The following is a 20314-nucleotide window of genomic DNA, read 5'->3' on the forward strand; positions in this document are numbered from 1 at the left end:
TGAAATAATAAATTACCAGCACACTCCCATTTCCCTTCCTGCTCACCTCCAGTTCATCTGAAATAGGCTTAAACACCTGTTGCTCGTGTCATACCATCCTTTTCACTGAGCTTCCCTTTGTAGTACTATTATTTATCTTGTAACAACAAACAACATCGACAGCTAAGCTTTACGGCACGCTCACCAGCCGCTATTCTAACCGCTGTACCTACAGCATCTCATTAGATTCTCACATAATCCTATGAACAGATGAGATACAAAAGCACCTTGTGGTGATTGTTTGCTGGCCTCTCCCATCTTGTCCTTCAAGCCATTCTTTCAACACCCATTCCAAAGTTATTGACCGGACTGTATCCCAAGCCTGTGACATACTTTCCCATATGCACTTTTGCCAGATTTAAACAAAACTTAATTCCCACAGTCCCACCCTTTAGCATACCTCTCCTATTATTTCCCATTTCACTTAACATGGGATAATTTCTCCTGTCCTTGCTTTTGCAAAACCTCATGTATTGTTCGTTTAATAATATTAACTTCATAGTCAATATCTTTTATGCTCTATTGTCGTATTTGGTCTTACCCTGTACATTTAAAAACTTCTTTTCAGACTACTTGCCTGCTCCTTGTAGAAACCTCAGACAACACGGAAAGCAAAGAGAAGAGAGTAAAATAGAGATTCTACTTATTTATCTCAGTCAACATTTTGGCATACATCCCTCTCATTTTTCCCATATATTTATGTAATTGAAACAATACAGTATAAAAGTGCTTTCAGTCACAAAAATTATGTACAAATAATTTTTTCATTGCCTTATTTGTCAATATATAATATAGCTCTACTAGCTCTTCTGTATATGAGCTTTCTAAAAAAACATTTATATCGACCATTGTTTTTTGCCTACTCTCCTTACCATCATTCTCTATTTCCAATGAATCTGTTCAACAAGATTGTAATTGTTGTAATTGGGAAGGTCTAGATAGTTAGGGCATGCATCAAGAGTATTGTTTCACACTCAAAAATACTTATCATTTAAAGATAGACAAGCACTTGCCTTCATCTCCATCATCCCCAAATGGGTAGAAGAGAGCCACAGCTAAGTTGATGAACACAGCCAGGTTGAAGGAGATGCTCCCCCAGAGAGAAATGTGCCTTGAGAACCAGAACAGGGCAGGATTACCTAGCGGGAAAGAAGTGCAGAGGAACAGGACAGAAAATGAATTTTGATTTCAACACAGGAGCCCTACTGAAATAACATTTTACTAAATGCATTTTTGTTAACTACCATAAAACTACGACTTATTTTAGAACATTTATAATCGATACCAAAAAGGAGTCTTCTATTTGATTCCTTCTTTCTCCTTTAGCCAGTTTACATCTAAGCCATTGTAGAAGGATGAGTAATTCCGCAATTGCTAAAGGTGGTCAGAAAAGATGATTCTATATGAATTCTCTTTAATTTATCCCTAGAACAGATTATGGGGGAAGAGAGTTTAGCAGCCGCCTGGGGCACCTTTTAATGGAATGGTATACATTGTTGTGTAATTTAGTAATATTGATAAATTGTTCTCACTCCCGTGTCTCAAAGTAAAATAAAACCCCCCACCCCTTGCACAGATTTATCTTTGGTGAAAACTCCAAATCACAGTCACAGCTACCTGAAACTCTGAAACTTAACAGCACGGCATAGCATTGTTTACTGGGAACCAGTGATTTATAACACTAAGTTTTAAACCTTTAGGCTTCCCGAGAACTTGTTGGGTTTGCAACAGCAGAAGTAAATGAAAGATACAACAAGAACTACCAATAAGTGGGAGAGGCTTTGCTGAATAGTTTCAGAAACGGGATTCTGTATCTGTCGTCAGAAATGAATTAGCAGATGCATCTACTGAACACAACTGACATTTACATAAACCAAAACTCAGCTGTTTTCACCTCTCCTAAAGAACTGAACAGATACGTCATGCATATAAGTTTGACACGTGACTTATTCAAGTCTTGTCCATTCTCTAACTCTTAATAGCTTAACATCAGATTTAAAATATTGGAGTCAATTGAGGGGGAAAGACATCTCAATTTTCAAATGGAAATTTTAAGCTTTTCAAATTATGTTCTGTGAATTCCAATCTCAAGTCTGTTCCTTACTTATAAACTACACTTCCCTTCAGTACTTCTTGTTTTCCTTCTCTTGGAATGGAGCATTCCAGTACTGGAGTAGGCTATGATTAGCCATGGGATTTAGTTGACTAATGTGTCATAAATTGTAAACATCTGCATCTCCATCATTCCTGAATTAGGAGTCCTCATTTTAAAAAGCAGAATATTGAGACAAAATCAGAAGATATTGATGCATACATTTGTCATAACAAATCCATCAAATGAATTAGATCCGTCTATAACCTGATCATAAGCTGCTTCCAAATTTTAAAAGTAAACTGCATGTTGGAAATTATTTTAAGATTTGTTTTTTTAAAAAATATTTATTTATTTATTTGGCCGCACCGGGTCTCAGTTGCGGCATGGCAGGTTATTTCAGTTGTGGCATGTGGGCTCCTTTAGTTGCTGCATGAGGGCTCTTAGTTGCAGCACGCAGGATCTAGTTCCCTGACCAGGGATTGAACCTGGGCCCCCTGCATTGGGAGGGCGGAGTCTTAACCACTGGACCACCAGGGAAGTCCCAAGATTTGTTTTTTGATAAATGACAAAACATTTATCTAAGAAAGCACAGATCCTACAAGCACTGGCTCATTATTCAATTTACTTTTTGTCAAGAACAAAAAGTATGCTTATCAAATTAAGTTTTCATATGTATTCTGGACACCCAAAATTTTCTCTGAATTCCATAAGGTTCTACATGGTAAAATGCTAAGGGAGAGTAATTTCTATATTTTTTCAAATATCCTGCTAAGAAGTGTGACAACGCGTGCTACAATCTTTATCCGAAGATGCTATGTCTCAAGCTCAACCAAGTTCATAAACCACAATCACTGAAGTTCCTAGGAAACTAAACTGATGAAGCACTGTTGAGTAGAGGTATTGAGAACATATGCCTGCCTATCTGGAAAACCTTCCCAGAAGTCAGAAAAGGATTAATCAAAAGTTTTCCCCTATCAATTTTTGTTAAAAACTCATAATATTTCTCATCTGGGAAAATAAACTTTATTTTAAACTTGAAAATTTTTCAATTTTTTGGTAAACTTTTTGTTTTATTTTTTCACTTTTTATTTTATATTGGAGTATAGTTGATTAACAATGTTGTGTTAGTTTCAGGTGTTCAGCAAAGTGATTCAATTATCCATATACATGTATCTATTCTTTTCCAAATTCTTTCCCCATTTAGGTGGTTACATAATATTTCCAAATAGACTGGAGACCTGAGAAATAAGTAATGGTAACTGTATTATGGTAACTTTTAACTGTGACGTTGTAACCGTGCCCTATTTGAATGCAAGTGTCACACAATTTTTACTTTGATTTGCTGAGGTACAGATATGTTGAAAGATAGAATGACTCTCAGAAGAAAATATTAAACAATCTACTCAATCATGAGATCGGAAACAGAAGAGGACAAAAGTGCTGGTGCCGACATCTCTCCACCCCGTTCACTGATTGTTAAGGCCGGTCAGGGCCTATTCATGCATTTCAAACTTGCAGCTGTTCCAATCTGCAATCCAAGCTGCAATCTTGGATGTCATAATATTTATAAAACTATAGGATCAGCACTAAAAGATGATCTAATTAGTCAGAGTTTTCTGTTTTCCTTAAGCCACAGGTGTCCTGGCTTCAGTTGCAGACTGAGCTTACAATCTTAAGCCTATAAACGATTTCAGTAACATCAGATGGCAAGAAATTAAGAACCAATTGAAACGAATGCTGTCAGTTATCCCGAAGTACCAAGGTATCTAACATTATGCTCAAAATGAACCATTTCAGTTTACTGTACTTACTCCTGATTTTCTTCTGCCACTTCATCTCATTGTAGAGATCTTCCGTTTGCTGGAAAAAGTCATTCACTTTACTTCCTTGTTCATCCCTTTCCGTGGTATTGAACACACGGCACTTGGATTCTCGCGTGAGGTATTCACATATATTGGGGACAGGAAACACTATTTGTTCCATTGTCCTATCATGCCGAACAATCTGAAAACATTAATTTGCATTTCTTTCAGGCTTTGGATGGTCTTAAACTATTTTCTGTTTTTAGCATGACTTTATTAATGATACTTTATGACTTCAGTTATGAAAAAATGTACCAACCTGAAGTATCTGAAATAGTCCTTTACATTTTTCTCTTTAAATGAGAGAAGTTAACTGGACTAATGTATTATAAGTATTATATTTTGTTATAAATAACAAAAGAAAATCTTTATTCTTTCTGGATTAGCATTAAACTCTTGCCACGCATTTTTATGTTCATGAAGTACATCAGAGAACTAAGAGGGTCTTAACTGGCAAGTGACTGGCTATGTAATCTTAAGCACAGCGCTTGGTATATTTTTAACCTGCTGTTAGCTTGTTCTTCCTAAAAAGGGCTGTTGGGGAACAAATGACATATACAACATGATGTGCCCTGAGTTCTACAGAGAAAAATGCTTTATGTCATTAAAATGTGGCAAGACATATTTTTGTAGGTATAACTTCCATTCAAGCATATACCCAGATGTGAACAGTCATTATTTTGTACTTCTCTTATTTGGTATTTGTAAGAATTTAACTTTAAACAACAACAACAACAGCGAAACCCAGGGTAAATGTTTTCATACAGCTTTCCTATGTCACAAGGGTTTGTGTAGACTAAGTCCCAAGCTTCATGTACTCTACCTAGCCCTCAAGAATGAATCACAGGGTTGGTTTAAGGCAAAAGAGTCATTCTATTTCCCTTTGACTGGTATGGTGAGGAGCAAATAGCCTAGCTCTGGGAAATGAGGCATAAGGAGAAATATCCTGGGGTTGCAAGGTGCTCCCAGGAAAGATTTTGCTTCCTGAAAAGGCAGAAAGCCACATGAGACAAATAAAATAACAACAAAAAATCAAATACACAACACAAAAGCTCTTTCTTGCTGTACCGTCTTTCTTCCTGCCTAGAACAAAAGGTGGTGATGATACTTAAAACTCTGGCAGCCATTCTGCCACCATGAAGTGACATATCACCAGCATAAAAAGGAAGACTTAGCAGAAGAGATGGAAAAGGTCTGAGTGTTTGAAGACATCACTGAGTCATTTAATCAATTATAGAACTACTGGTACCTCCAGACTTCCCATTATGCGGGATAATCAAACATTTTTATTGTTTAAAAAATTGTCAGTCTGGTATTCTTTTACTTGTAACTGAAGCTACCTTAAATGATATGTTATATACACAGACCACATACTAGAATACTATCATAAAACAAAGAAGACATTTGTAGTGGTAAATAAAATTCTTGAACATAGGCTAAAAAAATCAATTGTACAAAAGAAGAATTGGACCTCTTTGGTATGGTAAGCAACTATGTGTGGGGAAAAAAAGGTTTACTTGATCCAACAGTGTCAAACATTTTAAAAAAAACTCAGGGTGCATTTAAGAAATAATGTTCTGATTACTATAAGCCAAGCTTTTCAGCCCCTTTAGGACACATCATGTTTGATCTTGGTTGTTACATTTTACAAGGGGCATTGACAGACTGGAGGGATTACTGAAAGAGATGGGAATGCGTTAACTGTAAAAAGCCAAAAATGTATACTTTTTAAAATATACTTATTCAACAAATGCTTATTCAGTCCTTAGGCGAGGAGTCCTGGGAAATTCAAAGTGAAAAAACAACATGAATCCCTATCTATAAAAGCTTGTATTGCTTACTAATCACAATGGTTCTTCAAATGTTAGAGGTAAGCCTGTCGTGTTGACAGGGTAGCAAATATTCGGAACAGTAGGCAAACATAAAAGTGGGTTAGACTGCATGTTTTATCAAAAAATAACTTTCTAATTATTGGAGTTATTCCAAATTGGATGTTTCCTCCTGAAGTGGTAAGATCACTATCACAGGAAGAATTTAAAGCAGAAACAGGATCCTTATAAAGCAATTCCTCCTTGGATAGGTGAACAGACTAGGTAACCCACAAGGTCCTTCCTATTTCCCAGGGTCTTTGAGTCTATAACATATAGACAAACTATTATTTTCAACAATACTCATTATTATGGTTAGGCTCCAAGAACAGTGTTCAGTTTTGGAAATAAAAGGATGATCAAGACTAGCTTCTGCCTCAAATAGGGAACAAGTTACCCAGAAGAAGCTAACAGTATTCCAACATGACACGTTAACAGAATGATCAAACTGCTGTGGGAGCATAGTGGGATGAAATTAATGAATGCCTGAAGGAAGGAGGGCATGAGGATTGGTCAAAGGGAAGAATTTAGATCATCAACTCAGACTACTCCTTTGAACCCTTAACTTCTATATCCAACTTAATGCATTCCTCAAAGTCACCTCAAATTCAATTTATCCAAGAATCAACAAATGATCTTCCTGTACATTTTAACTGCCAAAGCTAGGATCTCCATGCATAACCCCAATTTCTGTCCATTTATTCAAACCAGAAGCCCCAGGGGCATCCTTTTCCCCAGTATTTCCCTCACCTTACATGTGCAGTCCAACATCAAGCATCAAGTCGTTTACATGTGTATATGTGTGTGTGTGTGTGTGTTATAATATATGTGTGTCTATTCTCTCCAATCAAGTCATCTTCAGTACAACCATTTCTCCCTTTTCTATCTTCCTATTTCCTCTACCTGCATTCTTTGCCTCATTCCCTTTTCCAATCCCTTTTCCAAACAGCAACTTCAGTAATCTTTTGAAGAGAGCCATTCCCCTTCCTATGTTCTTTCACCTTCCCTTCATTTAATTCTACCTGAAATCCCACGCCCAAATTTTAGTAGAGAGAAACCTCTACTTATTCTTTTAATATATACTTCATGACAACCTTCTCTGTGAAATCCATCCTGAAATTCCCCAGGCACAGTTAATTACTATTTTCTCCAAATTTCGTTGGCCTTTATTATACATTTACTACACAGAATGACCTTCTCTATGTGTATGTAATTGGTAAAGAGTAAAGGCTCAGTAAACATTTACCAAATATATGTATTTACAGCTAAATCTCTCCTCACTGCTGGGAACCAATAGAAGTCCAACTTCAATAACAACCTCTGTCTCTCACACACAAGTATTAACCCAACCTCTACCTCTGGCCCACCTGCTATTCTACCTGCCCATTCTGTCTATCATTCCTGATAGCCTCTGCTAATCCCTGGCTTTGTACTTTGGCCTCTGGGACCTTCTGCAGAACCTTGGTGGTTTGATGATTTATTCGTATCAATTCCTCCGGCTTGCTGACTTCGCCAGCTTCCCAGTTCCTAAGCCCCTGATGCAGGGAGCAATGTTTTTGCTGCTGGTCCAGCTCACGCACTGCACTAAGTCAAGTCTACCACCAAAGCTATTGATGCTTATACACGTGAGCGAGGGATTCATTTCGAGACACAAAGTAATGATTCTCATTATTGCAGAGGTTTGGCTACAGTAAACAAGAAGGTACAGTGACTATGTACCCTGCGAGTTAATAGCAGTGATGCCATCATGCACTCTGCTGAAAACTAAAACTACCTGCCAAAGTGAATGCATGTGTGAATGTAAATTACGAGTGACAGGCGTCAACTACTCTGCTCACTTCTGCCTGATTAGCTCTGCCAACCAGTGTCAAAATGATACCACAGCTAGTAAATGACAGCCAGATGGGTCTCACAACACAAAATGATTAAGGCCATGTTGACCCGCACCTCCTGAACTGCCACCAGCCCTTCAATAAAGTCTCATTTACGGGGGTGGGACTGAATCGCTGCAAAGTGAAATGGACATTGTTAAACCATTTCAAGCTCATGCTATCAATATGAAAACTCTACTAGTGCCTTCCGTTTTTCCCACCCTTCTGAATACTTTCTTACACAGAGATCTCTACTTTAATAAGCTTTCCATAGTTTTTAAAAAGAAACCATTTCTTGAATGATAATATCCACTGTAATAATCCCGTCTCTAAAATATCACTGCTCTGCAATGATTTCTTCCAGGACCAAAACAAAACAAACAAAAAAACAACCTTATTAATTATAAAAGACAATTTACATATATTTCTGGTCAAAAAATAAAGACAACTTTGAAAGAGGTGCACATGAATTTCTCACAAGTGACTGCTCACATCTCTTCTTTTGGTATATATACTTTTACAGTTTACATCACTCAACTCGACTTCGTTGTTCTAGGAAACAATCATGAAAATGGTCTGAAAGAGAAAGTAAACATATCTTTTCACAGTTGGTCCCATTCAAGAAACAATATAGATGGTTACCTCGATCTGTGCAGTGTGGTTGGCATAATACTTTAAGGCTTCATCTCCGTCATCTGGATCGGATCCTGGTTTGAGCATCTGCTGCAGGAGTTTGTTGTGGCGTGCCAACTAGAGGGGAAAAGAGGGAAGCAATGCGTTAGGACTGTTTTCTTCCCCTGTCCTGGGGACAAACTTTGAAAATACTTTGTCCACTTTATACAAAGCTTCACAGTTCTGGGGCTAATGGCAATTAATTCCATTTCAGGAAAGCATGTCTACTTGAAAGGCATAAATAACAACGTCACTATAGCAATCTTACATTTTTATTTGGCGATATAGGTTCTTAGCATGAGAAGACTGTGTCTTGCCCAGAGTAGGTATTCACTTACTAATTGTTGACTAAATACACATCTTCAATAATGTATAATTGTGCCAGGAAGAAGAAAAGCCCACAGTGATATATAACGGATACTCATAATAAATAACTTGATGAACACTGTGATAGTTCAGTGGTAGTGGTACCAATATAAATGGAAGCTTCTTATAGACACATAAATAGGTATCTATGTTTCCTACAGCATCTAATCAAAGCTCTACAATTAGCACTTTGTACTAAAATCCTATGCTTCTACATGTTCATATGTCAGTATTGGTGCTTTATGAGTACAGATCTCAGTTTTATTGTAATTGAAACCGAACATTTAAAACACAAAAATTTCACCATAAATTATCTTAACCTGCTGTTGATAGAAGTAATCTTTCTCACTTGAATGTCTATGGCATTTGTTGGTCAGTTCTCTCACTTTGTAGATAACGAATACCTATTGCCTTCAGATATCTCTTTTATGGTTTTCTTGAACAATCTCTAAAACCCCATAACGTCTTTAACCTTTCAGATTTTCTATTAAGCCTCAAGTTCCCTGAGGGCTTCTAGTAACAAAGAATCTGCCATATAATTCTTTTATTGCTAGTACCATTCCTATCTCCTACTCTGTGCCAGGTACTATCCTAAACATTTAAGTACGTGAACACATTTCATCCTAGTAAGAAATCCTGGGGTAAGCACTCTTATCCTCATTTTACAGATAGAAAAACTGAGGCACAGAGCACTTAAGGAAATTGCCTGTGAGAATGCAGCTTTCCAGCTAATAACAGAACCAGTACTGAACCCAAGCTGTATGGTTGCAGAGTCAATACTCTTATCAACGTTAAAGAGCAATAAATAAGTCTTTGTATTTACTCGTGAAATGTTACTATTAATTGTAAGTATACAGAATGGAGATAAATTTTAAACAATAATCCAGAACCTATAAAACTAAAAGTAAATAAACAGCATCCTTGTTAGTGATGATTTGATAAGTTATTCATTCCATTGATGTTGCTCAGTTTTGAAACTATTATTTTAGAATAGCCTTTCAGGGATATTTATAAATCACTCAAGAAAGCCGTTTCCTGTTTTATATTTACATTTTATTTTTGACTGAAATGTGAATTATACAGATTTTATTACAAACCACAGTCATAAAACTTGTTGTGACTTGTAGGTGTTTCTAAAAATCTAAATGAGTTTCAAAGGATAAAACTATGGTAATCATTTAGGCACATTAGCATATGTTTTAAGAAACGGCCAGTTCTTGAAAGCACGGACTGGCATGATTTGTGTACGGATTGGATCTGGGGCATGAGAGAAAGAGAGGAGTTCAGGGTGACTCCCAAATTATTGAGCAACTGAAAGTTTAGAAATGCCACTTACTAAGGGAAAATGCAGGAGGAGCATATTCAGGGGGTGAGTATCTGGACTTTGGTTTTAGACACATGAAGCTTTAGACGTCATCTAAAGGGAGATGGCGAGCAGGTTGTTGATGTTTGTCAGGAATTCTGGGCAGAGGCTGGGGCTGGAGCTAAATGTCAGGGGTCATCGGTATATGATTGATATTTGAAACCATGAACCTTAGTGAGATCACCTAAAGTAAGCTTAGACAGAGAAAGGAGATCTAAGGAACTCTGACAGAGGCTAGAAAGATGAGCGGTATTAGCAAAGCAGACTGAGAAAGTTGGGCCAGTGAAGTAGGAGCAAAACCAGTGAAATCAGGTGTCCTGGCAGTCAAATGAAGGAAGAACTTTAAAAAATGGAGGCAGCAATCGTCTGCATCAAATCAGATGAGGACTGAGAAGTGGTCACTTGTTTACCAACTTGGAGGTCATGGTAACCTTGACAACAGCAGGTCAGGCAATGGTGGGCACCAACGCCTAGCTGTAGTGAGTTTAAATAAGAATGAAAGGAGCAGAAGTACAAATGATGAGTGTAGGCAGATCTTGAAGAGCGTTGCTCTAAGGGGGGAGGCAAGATATAGGGTGGTAGCTAGAGAAAGGGACAGGGTAAAAGGGAGGATTTTTTTAAGATGGCAATTATAGCGTCATGTTTGTTTGAGAGAGATGGAACATTTGCTAAAGCAATGTCTTGACTAGGTGAGAATGCAATGATTTTGTATAGAAATGGAAGAACTTGCCTCAGATAGAAACAAGTCCAGCCACAGTGACAGCAGAGAATACGGGTGGGCAGTTGTCGTGGATACACAGAGTAGTTCTTTTCTGGTTACTTTTATTTTCTCAGTGGAGTAAAAAGCTGACAAGGAGGAGAGAGGTTTGGGAATTTGAGGAAGAGAAGGTATGGAACAGTCGGCTAGGGAAAGTGAATGGACTTGGAAAATGGGATTGTCGGGAAACCCCAAGGGTCCCCCTTCTGCTATGGTCAAAGTGAGGGCAATAAGCATCTCTGTGTTTTTCTCCCTTGATGTTTATTTGTCAGGGTCCAGACATGGAGTAAGCAGAGTTGTAATTAATGAGATTGTGGTTTTGCTGGGTGAAGTCAACAACGTACAAGAAACAGAGAGAGGTGGAATTTAAGAGTCTATGCAAGGAATGTATATGGGACCATGGAATCCAAGCTGAATAAGGAAGGAAAGGAAGTCAGGAGGGACAATGAAAAGGTGACAGGATCAACGAATTGTAGCTTCTAACATGGTTTTAAAATGTGTTGGGAGTTAGGTGGGAGAAGGAAGTCCTAGTTAGGGAGGGCTAGTCAGAGTGAGATACTCGGAATGGAGCTTACTGACAGGGTGCAGGGAGCAGTGATCAGCAAGGACCAGGTTTCAGAAGTTTCTATCATCTCATTGCTTCTCACACCTCCACACCACCCTGGTCCCAGTCACCATCTCCTCTTGCCTGGAATTCTGCAATAGCCTCATACCTGGTCTCCTGGCTCTACCCTTGTCTTCCGGAGTCGCCTTAACCCAGGAGCTGGTGTCATCTTTTTGATCAGGTGATGCCTCTTTCCTGCCCCAAACCCTCGGGTGGCTGTCACCTCATTTAGAGCCAGAACCCCGTCCTCACCGTGGCCAAGAAGGACGACAGAATCTGGCCCCGCTCCCTTTCTGGATCCTCTCCTGCTACCCTCCCCACAGTCCCAGCCCCACTGGGCTCCTGCCTGTTCCTTCAACCCGAGAATCACGTTCCCATCTCAGGGATTTCACAGTTGCGGTTCCCTTGGCCTGGATTCTCTACCTCTGGATCCCTGCATGGCTTTCTCCCTAACCCTACTTCAGGACTCCTTCCAAATACTGTCTTAGCAATAACCATGCTTTCAGAGACCAACTCCCTCACCTTCCCCAAAACATCTAACTCCATTTCCTGCTTTATTTTTCTCCATGGCACACACTACAACATACCATATTTTATCATTGATCTATTAGTTATCTCCCCCCTGAAGAAAGTAAGCGTATGTTCTTAGAGGACATGGGTTTTCATCTGGTTTGTTCACTGCTGTTCACTGTTCCAAGGCTTAGAACAGTGTCTGGCACATATTAGATGCTCAATACATACTTGTTTAATCGACTGAATGTAAGTCTTTCAATCTTAAATTATGGAGAGCTTCCCAAGGTGAGACATTAATTTGAATAATTTCTTTTAAATTTATTTATTAAAACATTTTATTTCTTTTTCCTTCTCTTTTTTCTTTTTCAACTGATGTATAGTTAATTTACAATGTTGTGTTAGTTTCAAGTGTACAACAAAGAGACTGTTAATATGTGTGTGTATATATTATATATGCATATATATATATTCTTTTTCAGATTCTTTTCCATCGTAAGTTATTACAAGATATTGAGTAGAGTTCCCTGTGCTATGCAGTAGGTCCCTGTTGTTTATCTGTTTTATATATAGTAGTTGTATCTGTTAATCCCAATCTCCTCATTTATCGCCCCCCCCACCACCCCCTTTGGTAACCATAAGTTTGTTTTCTATGTCTGAGTCTATCTTTGTTTTGTAAACAAATTCATTTGTAAAAAAAAAAAAAAGCTTTTACCTCTTTATGGTCACTTTACAGTGTCAAAATTGCTATAATTATTTTAAGAAACCACTAATGCTATTTTATGTGATATAATTCATAGTACAAATCTATACAAATACTTTTCATTTCATCCTGCTCAACAGAAACATGACAAGGCCTCTCTCTTTCCTTCAGGCTTAATGAAATGATCCTACATTTGTCTTGGTGGATTGCAGATAAGGGGCACTCTAAAAGGCATTTTAAAAAATGCCTAGGCCTCCCTTCACATGTTCAAACATTTAAAATAATATTTTCATTCATGATTATATAAGCAATCTATACAAATCTTGGAAAATTTGAAATATATAATTTTTTTAAATAAAAAAAAATAGAAGTAATTGTACCATTTTTTTCTACCTGGATGTCTTTTATATTCTTTGTAACTGATGGCCTTTCCTGACTAACGTCACCTAGTGTCTTTTTCCTTGTTCTGTGTTCAGATAGTGCCCTGTACATATCTAGATAGTATAATTTCTCATACTGTATCTTAGTAACTATTATGACTCTCCAACAGGCTGTGACATGCTTGAGGAAAAGTGCCTGGTCTTACTCACCTCTACATTCTCAGAGTCAAAAACAGAACTTGGTACATCAAATTGATAAAAATAAATATTTGTCGAATCAGTAAAGAAATGGGTTAATTAATGACATTCATTATGCACTTAAGTGAGCAAGTACCCATAAATCTCAGTAAATTATCTCTCTGTTTTCTCCTTGATAAAAGAGAAAGGCCAAAGAAATCTGATTAGATATCAGATGATGATAAAATTCCCAGTGTTTACAGAAATAAAATATTTTAATATTTTTTCTTGTCTCATAGTTATTCATGTACTTATATCCCTTCTGCTAGATTGTAAACTATTTGGAGAGGAAGGGACTGGATACTCAAAAAATGCTGAATTGAATTGAACCCTTTATGAAGCAAGGATAGCATTCCTATTATACAGACAAAATACAAAAGAAGTAGAGTATCTCACTGGTTCTGAAATGTGTGAAAGTGACTGGTATCAGTATAGAGCTCTCTTGGTCCAAATTTAGAGTTTACTAAAAAGCACAGTGCAAATTCTCAGAGACCAATTAACATATGCCCAACTGTTCTTTAAAGAAAGATTTAGTCCACTATTTATGCAATTCTATAAAAACTATCATGTAGAATGGCCACACTGCCAACCAGAGATATCAGTTTTTCCTTAGAGATGGGGTCTTCACTCTGGCCACATTTTGTCCGCTATACCTGCCATGTACCTTTTTATATGACATAAAAAAAGAAAAACAACCCCAGCACCCAAAGATGCAATGGCATCATTTAGTATTACATGCTTTGGAAACTAAAGGTGAAAACACTTGATAAGTTTCTGGACAAGTATAGCACATCTGTCGAGAGCCATCATAGTAAGAAATCTAATTTAAATCCTAATGAAAAACCGGAAAACAGCTAATTAAAATAATCAAGGATAGCCATATGACAATATCCAACTGTACTTGACAGAGACCCTTACCACAGTACTCGAAATCAGCTGATGTCACAACACAACATAGTCTGGAAAACCAACCAGCAATCAGTATTAGTAATAATGAGACTCTGAACATGGGCAACAGTACTGAAGGCCAAAAGGGATAATGTCATAGGTGGGAAATCTCTGGGTTCTAGAAAAACTTGTAATCCGCAACGATCTTTGTAAGGCAAAATAGCAATTGTTTTATATATGATGTGGGTTTACATTTGTCATCCCTGCTTAGGAAGGGATGCCAAAATGATTTTACCAATAAACAACTCTCATTAGCTCATTATTACAAACAGAAAAACTAGCCCCGAGATAATTTGTTGTCTATCATAACAGAAAAAATTTAAAGCAAAATGCAATGTAATCATGGGCAGATATATGCACATATATAAGTCAGGAAGGGATCGAAAGCTTTGGTGGACAGTCAGCCTTATAAAACAGTAAAGACATCCCTATGAAGCAAAGGACTACCAAGAAGGGCTAGCGATTCTTTCACTATATGTTGAAAAGAAAAGTGAAAATCATGTACCTCATTATTAATTATGACATATTTGTAATTTAGTTAAATACATACACAACACTGAATAGAAATTAACATATGTATATGTATATACACATACTTATGTATATACACACACCTTATACATAAACACGTATAACCTACAGCAGGGTCTTTGACTAACATTGTTCCGTTTTTAAAATCCAAGACTGGGGAATAAAGATGACAGACTTGGGCTTTTCATTTTTAGCAGCATCCCTTATTAAACCATTTCACATTTGTCTTCTTATCATTAGGATTTTAGTGTTCATTTCAGTTTGGGTCCAAGTACGGTTGGAGTAAAAAAACCAAGCAATTGCACTTGAACATTATTCAACGATAATTATTCTTTGGAACCTCTCATCTGTGAACTTTTTCATGTAAGCTCCACTTTTATTAATTGGTAAAACTGACATGGCTACCAGCTTTCCAAAGATCACAAAGTGAGCCACAGCCTGAAGTCAGAATAATTACCTTTATCTGCTTAGGTTTGGTACACTGCTTTTATACCAAACACTCTTCTTGTTTGAAGCAGAGAGAAATCAGCAAAAGAGGATATAAACTATTATATATAATAGTTTATATTATATAAATAGTTTATACTATATAAATAGTTTATATTATATATATATATATAAAATATATATAAATATATAAACTATATTCTAACAGGCTTAAAATACACAAGTCTTGTATTTTCAAGACATCTATTTTTCTCTGATTTTGTGATTCTGTTATGTGCAAAGCATAGAACTATTGTGGGAATATAGAGATAAGTAGACACTTTCTTCTTTCAAGCAACCTACTTTCTAGTTGGAGGAATTAAAGCAACTACAGAAATGTAATTAAAAGAGGGAAAACAAGGGCAGAAATACAAGGAATCACATTTGGTTGGTGGTACTAGGAAAGGAGTCATGTAAGAAATGCATCCGATAAAGGTTTTAAAGAATAGAGAAAATGATAAAGGGGAAGGAGGATGGCATGAGGAAGCCATTCTAAAGTAGAGAGGGATCTGCATGAACCAAGTCATAGAGGATGGATAGTAGGAGATGGGACTAGAATTTGGAGTCACACTAAATGCCCATGTGAGGAGTCTGAATAGAGACTACTTCTGTGGGTTGAATTGTGTCCACCAAAAAGATAACATTCAATTTCTAACCCCCAGGACCTGTGAAACGGACCTTATTTGGAAATAAGGTCTTTGCAGGTATAATGAAATCAAGATGAGGTCATACTGGATATTGGTGGGTCCTAATCCAATGACTAGTGCCCTTATAAGAAGAAGGAAATTTGGATACATACACACACACACACACACACACGGAGAATGCCAACTGATGACAGGAGAGATGGGAGTGATACAAGCCAAGGAATACCAAGGATTGCCAGCAACCACCAGAAACTAAGATGAAGCAGGGAGGGATCCTACCCTAGAGCATTCAGAGAGAGCTTGGCCCTGCCAACACTTTTTATTTTGCTTTTCTGCCAACACTCTGATTTAGAACTTCTAGCCCCCAAAACTGTGAGAGAATAAAAACCTGCTGTTTTAAGCTATCAAGTTTGTGGTAATTTGTTACAGCAGCCCGAGGAAGCTGTCTTAGTCTGTTCAGGCTGTGCTAACAAAAATACCATAGACTGGGTGGCTTATAAACATAACTTATTTCTCACATTTCTGGACGCTAGGAAGTCCAAGATCAAAGCACCCCAGATTCAATGTTCAAGGAGAGCTCACTTCCTCACAGTCGGATGTCTTCTCATTATAATCTCATTGGTGGAAAAGGCAAGGGATCTCTCTCAGGCCTCTTTCATAAGGGCACTAATCCATTCAGAAGGGCTCCACCATCATGACCTAATCACCTCCCAAAGGCCCCACCTCCTAATACCTCCTAATACCATCACATTAGGCATTAGGATTCAACATATGAATTTTGGGGAGACATAAACATTCAATCTATAGCAAAAGCTAATACAAACCATAAAGAAATTTTTCTATTAACTGTGGCAAGATAAACTGAGATCCTTACCTATTCTTTTTGCTTCTATTGGAAAAGGAATTGGGGGATTAGAGAGAATTCATTTGGGAAAGGTGCCATCTGTCAGAGCTACTCTCAGGACTGTGAGGTCCTTTATAAAGAAAATAGATCAAAGAAGAAATAACTCTTCTTCTAGCATGTGGTTGCCAGAATTATTATTCTGTTAGGAGTAGGGTCAAAGCCATGTTCAGAAGAAGAAAAGGTTTACTCACATGAGGCAGTTCAGCCCTGCGGTCTCGACAAGAAGACAGTCACCGTGGCAGGCGGTGTTTGCACTAAGATACTTTAGAAGAGAATCAGCTTCAGGCCCCCCAGTAGACAGGAGCACCCCCTTCCCACTTCAGGCAGCAGAATTCAGGCTGCAGGAAACCCCCATTAATATTCAGCTCATGTCTGAGGTTAAGTAGTGAAGGGCTCCTTTTCCAAGGAGGAAATGATGCCCCTTCCCAAAGAAGGGAGGTGATAATATTAGAGAGTTGGAGGAGGGGTCAGATGAGGATGAGAGGAAGTGGGAAGAGTATTATAGATGGGCTATGGGAAGCAGAGGAAAGTACTGATTCACCACCAACCAGTGTAATGGAATGGATTAGCTGGGAAAAGTAACAAATCTCAGTCTTTCTTAAAAAGTCAGTTAAAAAATCCCTTTTTCTCTTTCTCAAGCTTCCCTGTTCCTTAGTCAAACACAGCTATCCATATTATCTTGAGCAGAATTTGGACTGTAACCAGAATGAGAGAGAAAAAAGGCAATTATTCATTTTTCTGGATTTCCAAATAGGCTCTTGAGAATCCCAACAGAAAGCCCCAAAGAAAGCGTGACCAACCAGGAAGCTGGCAATGGACAGAGAGAGAACAGAGGGGGTGTTCATTCTGAGAAATACGGTTTGGCACCCTGGGAAAGAGATGGGGCAAACTTCTGAGCACCTTGCCAGGCAGCTGTGGAGAATTCATAAACCACCAGCCCAAAGAACCCCAGACCCGAAGGAAAGCATGAGATCTCAAGACTGTTTTCTCTCATCCCTGCCACATACACACCACCACAGGGAAGTAAGGAACTGGTCCCTTCCCTCCCCCTGCAGGACTGAAGGAGGGACCCTGGAAAGCCAGCATTACCCTACGGTAGAGCATCGTTATCCAAGGAGTCTAAAAAACATAGCTTTTACTTAACTAATATCTAAAATAAATTCTTTATGGTTCTTAGGGGTCAGTTTATTATTTCCATTTTACAACGGTGGCCAAACTAAGATAAAGATACATGCAAAATGACAAGAAATTTGTGAAAAGTTTTAAAACTCCTAATTTCCAGATGATCTAGACTCCTATTCATGAGGGTCTGTCCAAAATTATAGTAAAATCAATAAAACACCTTTAATGGTTATAATAAATATGATAGCTCAACCCTTGAAGCAGGGCAAAGAAGGAGAGGGGGCAAAAAAGGCAAGAAACAATGCATTTTTAAATGATTGAAAGTAGTAAGTTTTCTAGGTACTAAGGTTGTGACAGAAAGCATTACAAATTGTGATGAAGAATCTAGCTTTCCTACTGATGGCTAATATTCATGCTAATACAAAGGTTCTCAGAATGTGGTCCAGGGCCAGCGACATCAGCATCACCTGAGAACTTATAAGAAATGTAGTTTCTTAGGTCCCACCTCACCTTCAGAAACTCTGGGGGTGAGGCCCAGCAACCTGGTTTAACCAACCCTCTAGGAGATTCCAATCCTCCTAACAGAATCCTGGTCCTTAATATGTTTTATCACCATGACCAACTTATATTCTTGACAGGAAATCCCCTTTTTTTGTAATCTAAAACATAAAAGAAGCAACTTTTTTAAAAGAAGTTTTTTCCTTTAAAAACCTATAAGAAAAATGTAAACATTTATTAAATACTCTTAATAACAGTAGTTTACTGAATCCATTTTTCAAAAAAAATTGAAATTGGGATCAGACATATCAAAAGTATTCCACTTAATTAAAAGAAAACTGGTCACTTATCACTCATGGCTTCCAATTTCTGAGCTCACTTTGCTCTTTTAAAAAGATTTCTGTGTTCACTATTTACAATAGCCAGGACACAGAAGCAACCTAAATGTCTATTGACAAAGGAATGGATAAAGAAGATGTGGCACAGATATACAATGGAATATTACTCAGCCATTAAGAAAGAAAGAATGCCATTTGCAGCAACAAGGATGGACCTAAAGATTGTGATACTGAGTGAAGTAAGTCAGACAGAGAAGGACTAATATCGTATAATATCACTTACATGTGGAATCTAAAAAAGATGGTACAAATGAACTTATTTACAAAACAGAAATAGAGCTACAGATGTAGAAAACAATCTTATGGTTACCGGGGAGGAATGAGTGGGGAGGGATAAGTTGGGAGATTGGGATTGATATACACACACTACTGTATATAAAGTAGATAACAAATAAGGGCCTACTGTACAGCACAGGGAACTCTACTCAGTACTCTGTAATGACCTATATGGGCAAAGAATCTAAAAGAAGAGTGAATATATGTACACGTAGAACTGATTCACTTTGCCGTACAGCAGAAAGTAACACACACTGTAGATCAACTATACTCTAATAAAAATTTTAAAAAATAAATAAAAAGACTTCTATACTAAAATCCCATTCAAATAAAAAAAAGTTTATTAGAAGGTTTACATAATTATACTATATAATAAATATATTAGTTTATAAAATTAGTTTATAAGTGTATTTTCATGAATAGGAACAAAATTACCTTCTAAAGCAAGCTTTTCCCTACAATTATTTGTCATATTTATTCTTTAGTTTCATTTCTTCAACTGAAACAGGTCACACTTTCTCCTACCTTAATACTTAGAAGCTATATATATTAGTATTTTATTAAGAATTTATCATTTTAAGGGAAAATACCTGCCATTTTACATTGTTTCATGCAAACTTTAGCAAAGTATAAATCTGAACTGCTTCTGATGTCAATGTAAAAAGGTACATCAGTATTTTCTGAATGACTAAAAACTACATGAAAATAAACTGTATGTTAAGTAAGTCATCTTCTCTGAAACCTGTATTTTACAAAAATATTCTATATTAATCATTTTGGCAGTCCTAGTCGAAATAAATAAAATATTTCATGGTGAAGAGCAAGAAAAAAAGAGGAATTCTACATGTTTAGTGAGCTTACTCGAAATACAGATAAACATTAATATGACAAAGAAAGCAGCAGCTGATGTCTAGGAAATCCCCAAAATGATGTACATTCGGGTTTTTGCTTTTGTTTTGTAGAATTGATGACAGACATTTCTTACGCGGGCCTATCACGTTGCGGAGCACAGGCTCCGGACGCGCAGGCTCAGCGGCCATGGCTCATGGGCCCAGCCGCTCCGCGGCATGTGGGATCTTCCCGGACCGGGGAACGAACCCGTGTCCCCTGCATTGGCAGGCAGACTCAACCACTACGCCACCCAAGGGAAGCCCAAGACACGTCTTTGAAATTTGGG

At 37.6% G+C, this 20314-nt stretch overlaps 1 protein-coding gene across 4 annotated transcripts in view; it reads right to left on the minus strand.

Annotated features, from left to right (window-relative positions):
* Nucleotides 1-20314, minus strand: part of ITPR2 (inositol 1,4,5-trisphosphate receptor type 2) — a 533444-nt gene that overhangs the window by 106963 nt on the left and 406167 nt on the right. For all 4 annotated transcript variants that reach the window (XM_067695972.1, XM_067695968.1, XM_067695971.1 and 1 more), the window contains 3 exons: nucleotides 8378-8485; nucleotides 3946-4138; nucleotides 1053-1178 (listed from right to left, as the gene is read on the minus strand). In XM_067695972.1, the coding sequence (XP_067552073.1) occupies nucleotides 1053-1178; nucleotides 3946-4138; nucleotides 8378-8485 (427 nt within the window). The remainder of the gene's footprint in view (nucleotides 1-1052; nucleotides 1179-3945; nucleotides 4139-8377; nucleotides 8486-20314) is intronic.

Source organism: Pseudorca crassidens, chromosome 11 (assembly GCF_039906515.1).
Source record: "Pseudorca crassidens isolate mPseCra1 chromosome 11, mPseCra1.hap1, whole genome shotgun sequence".
NCBI classification, from domain to species: Eukaryota; Metazoa; Chordata; class Mammalia; order Artiodactyla; family Delphinidae; genus Pseudorca; species Pseudorca crassidens.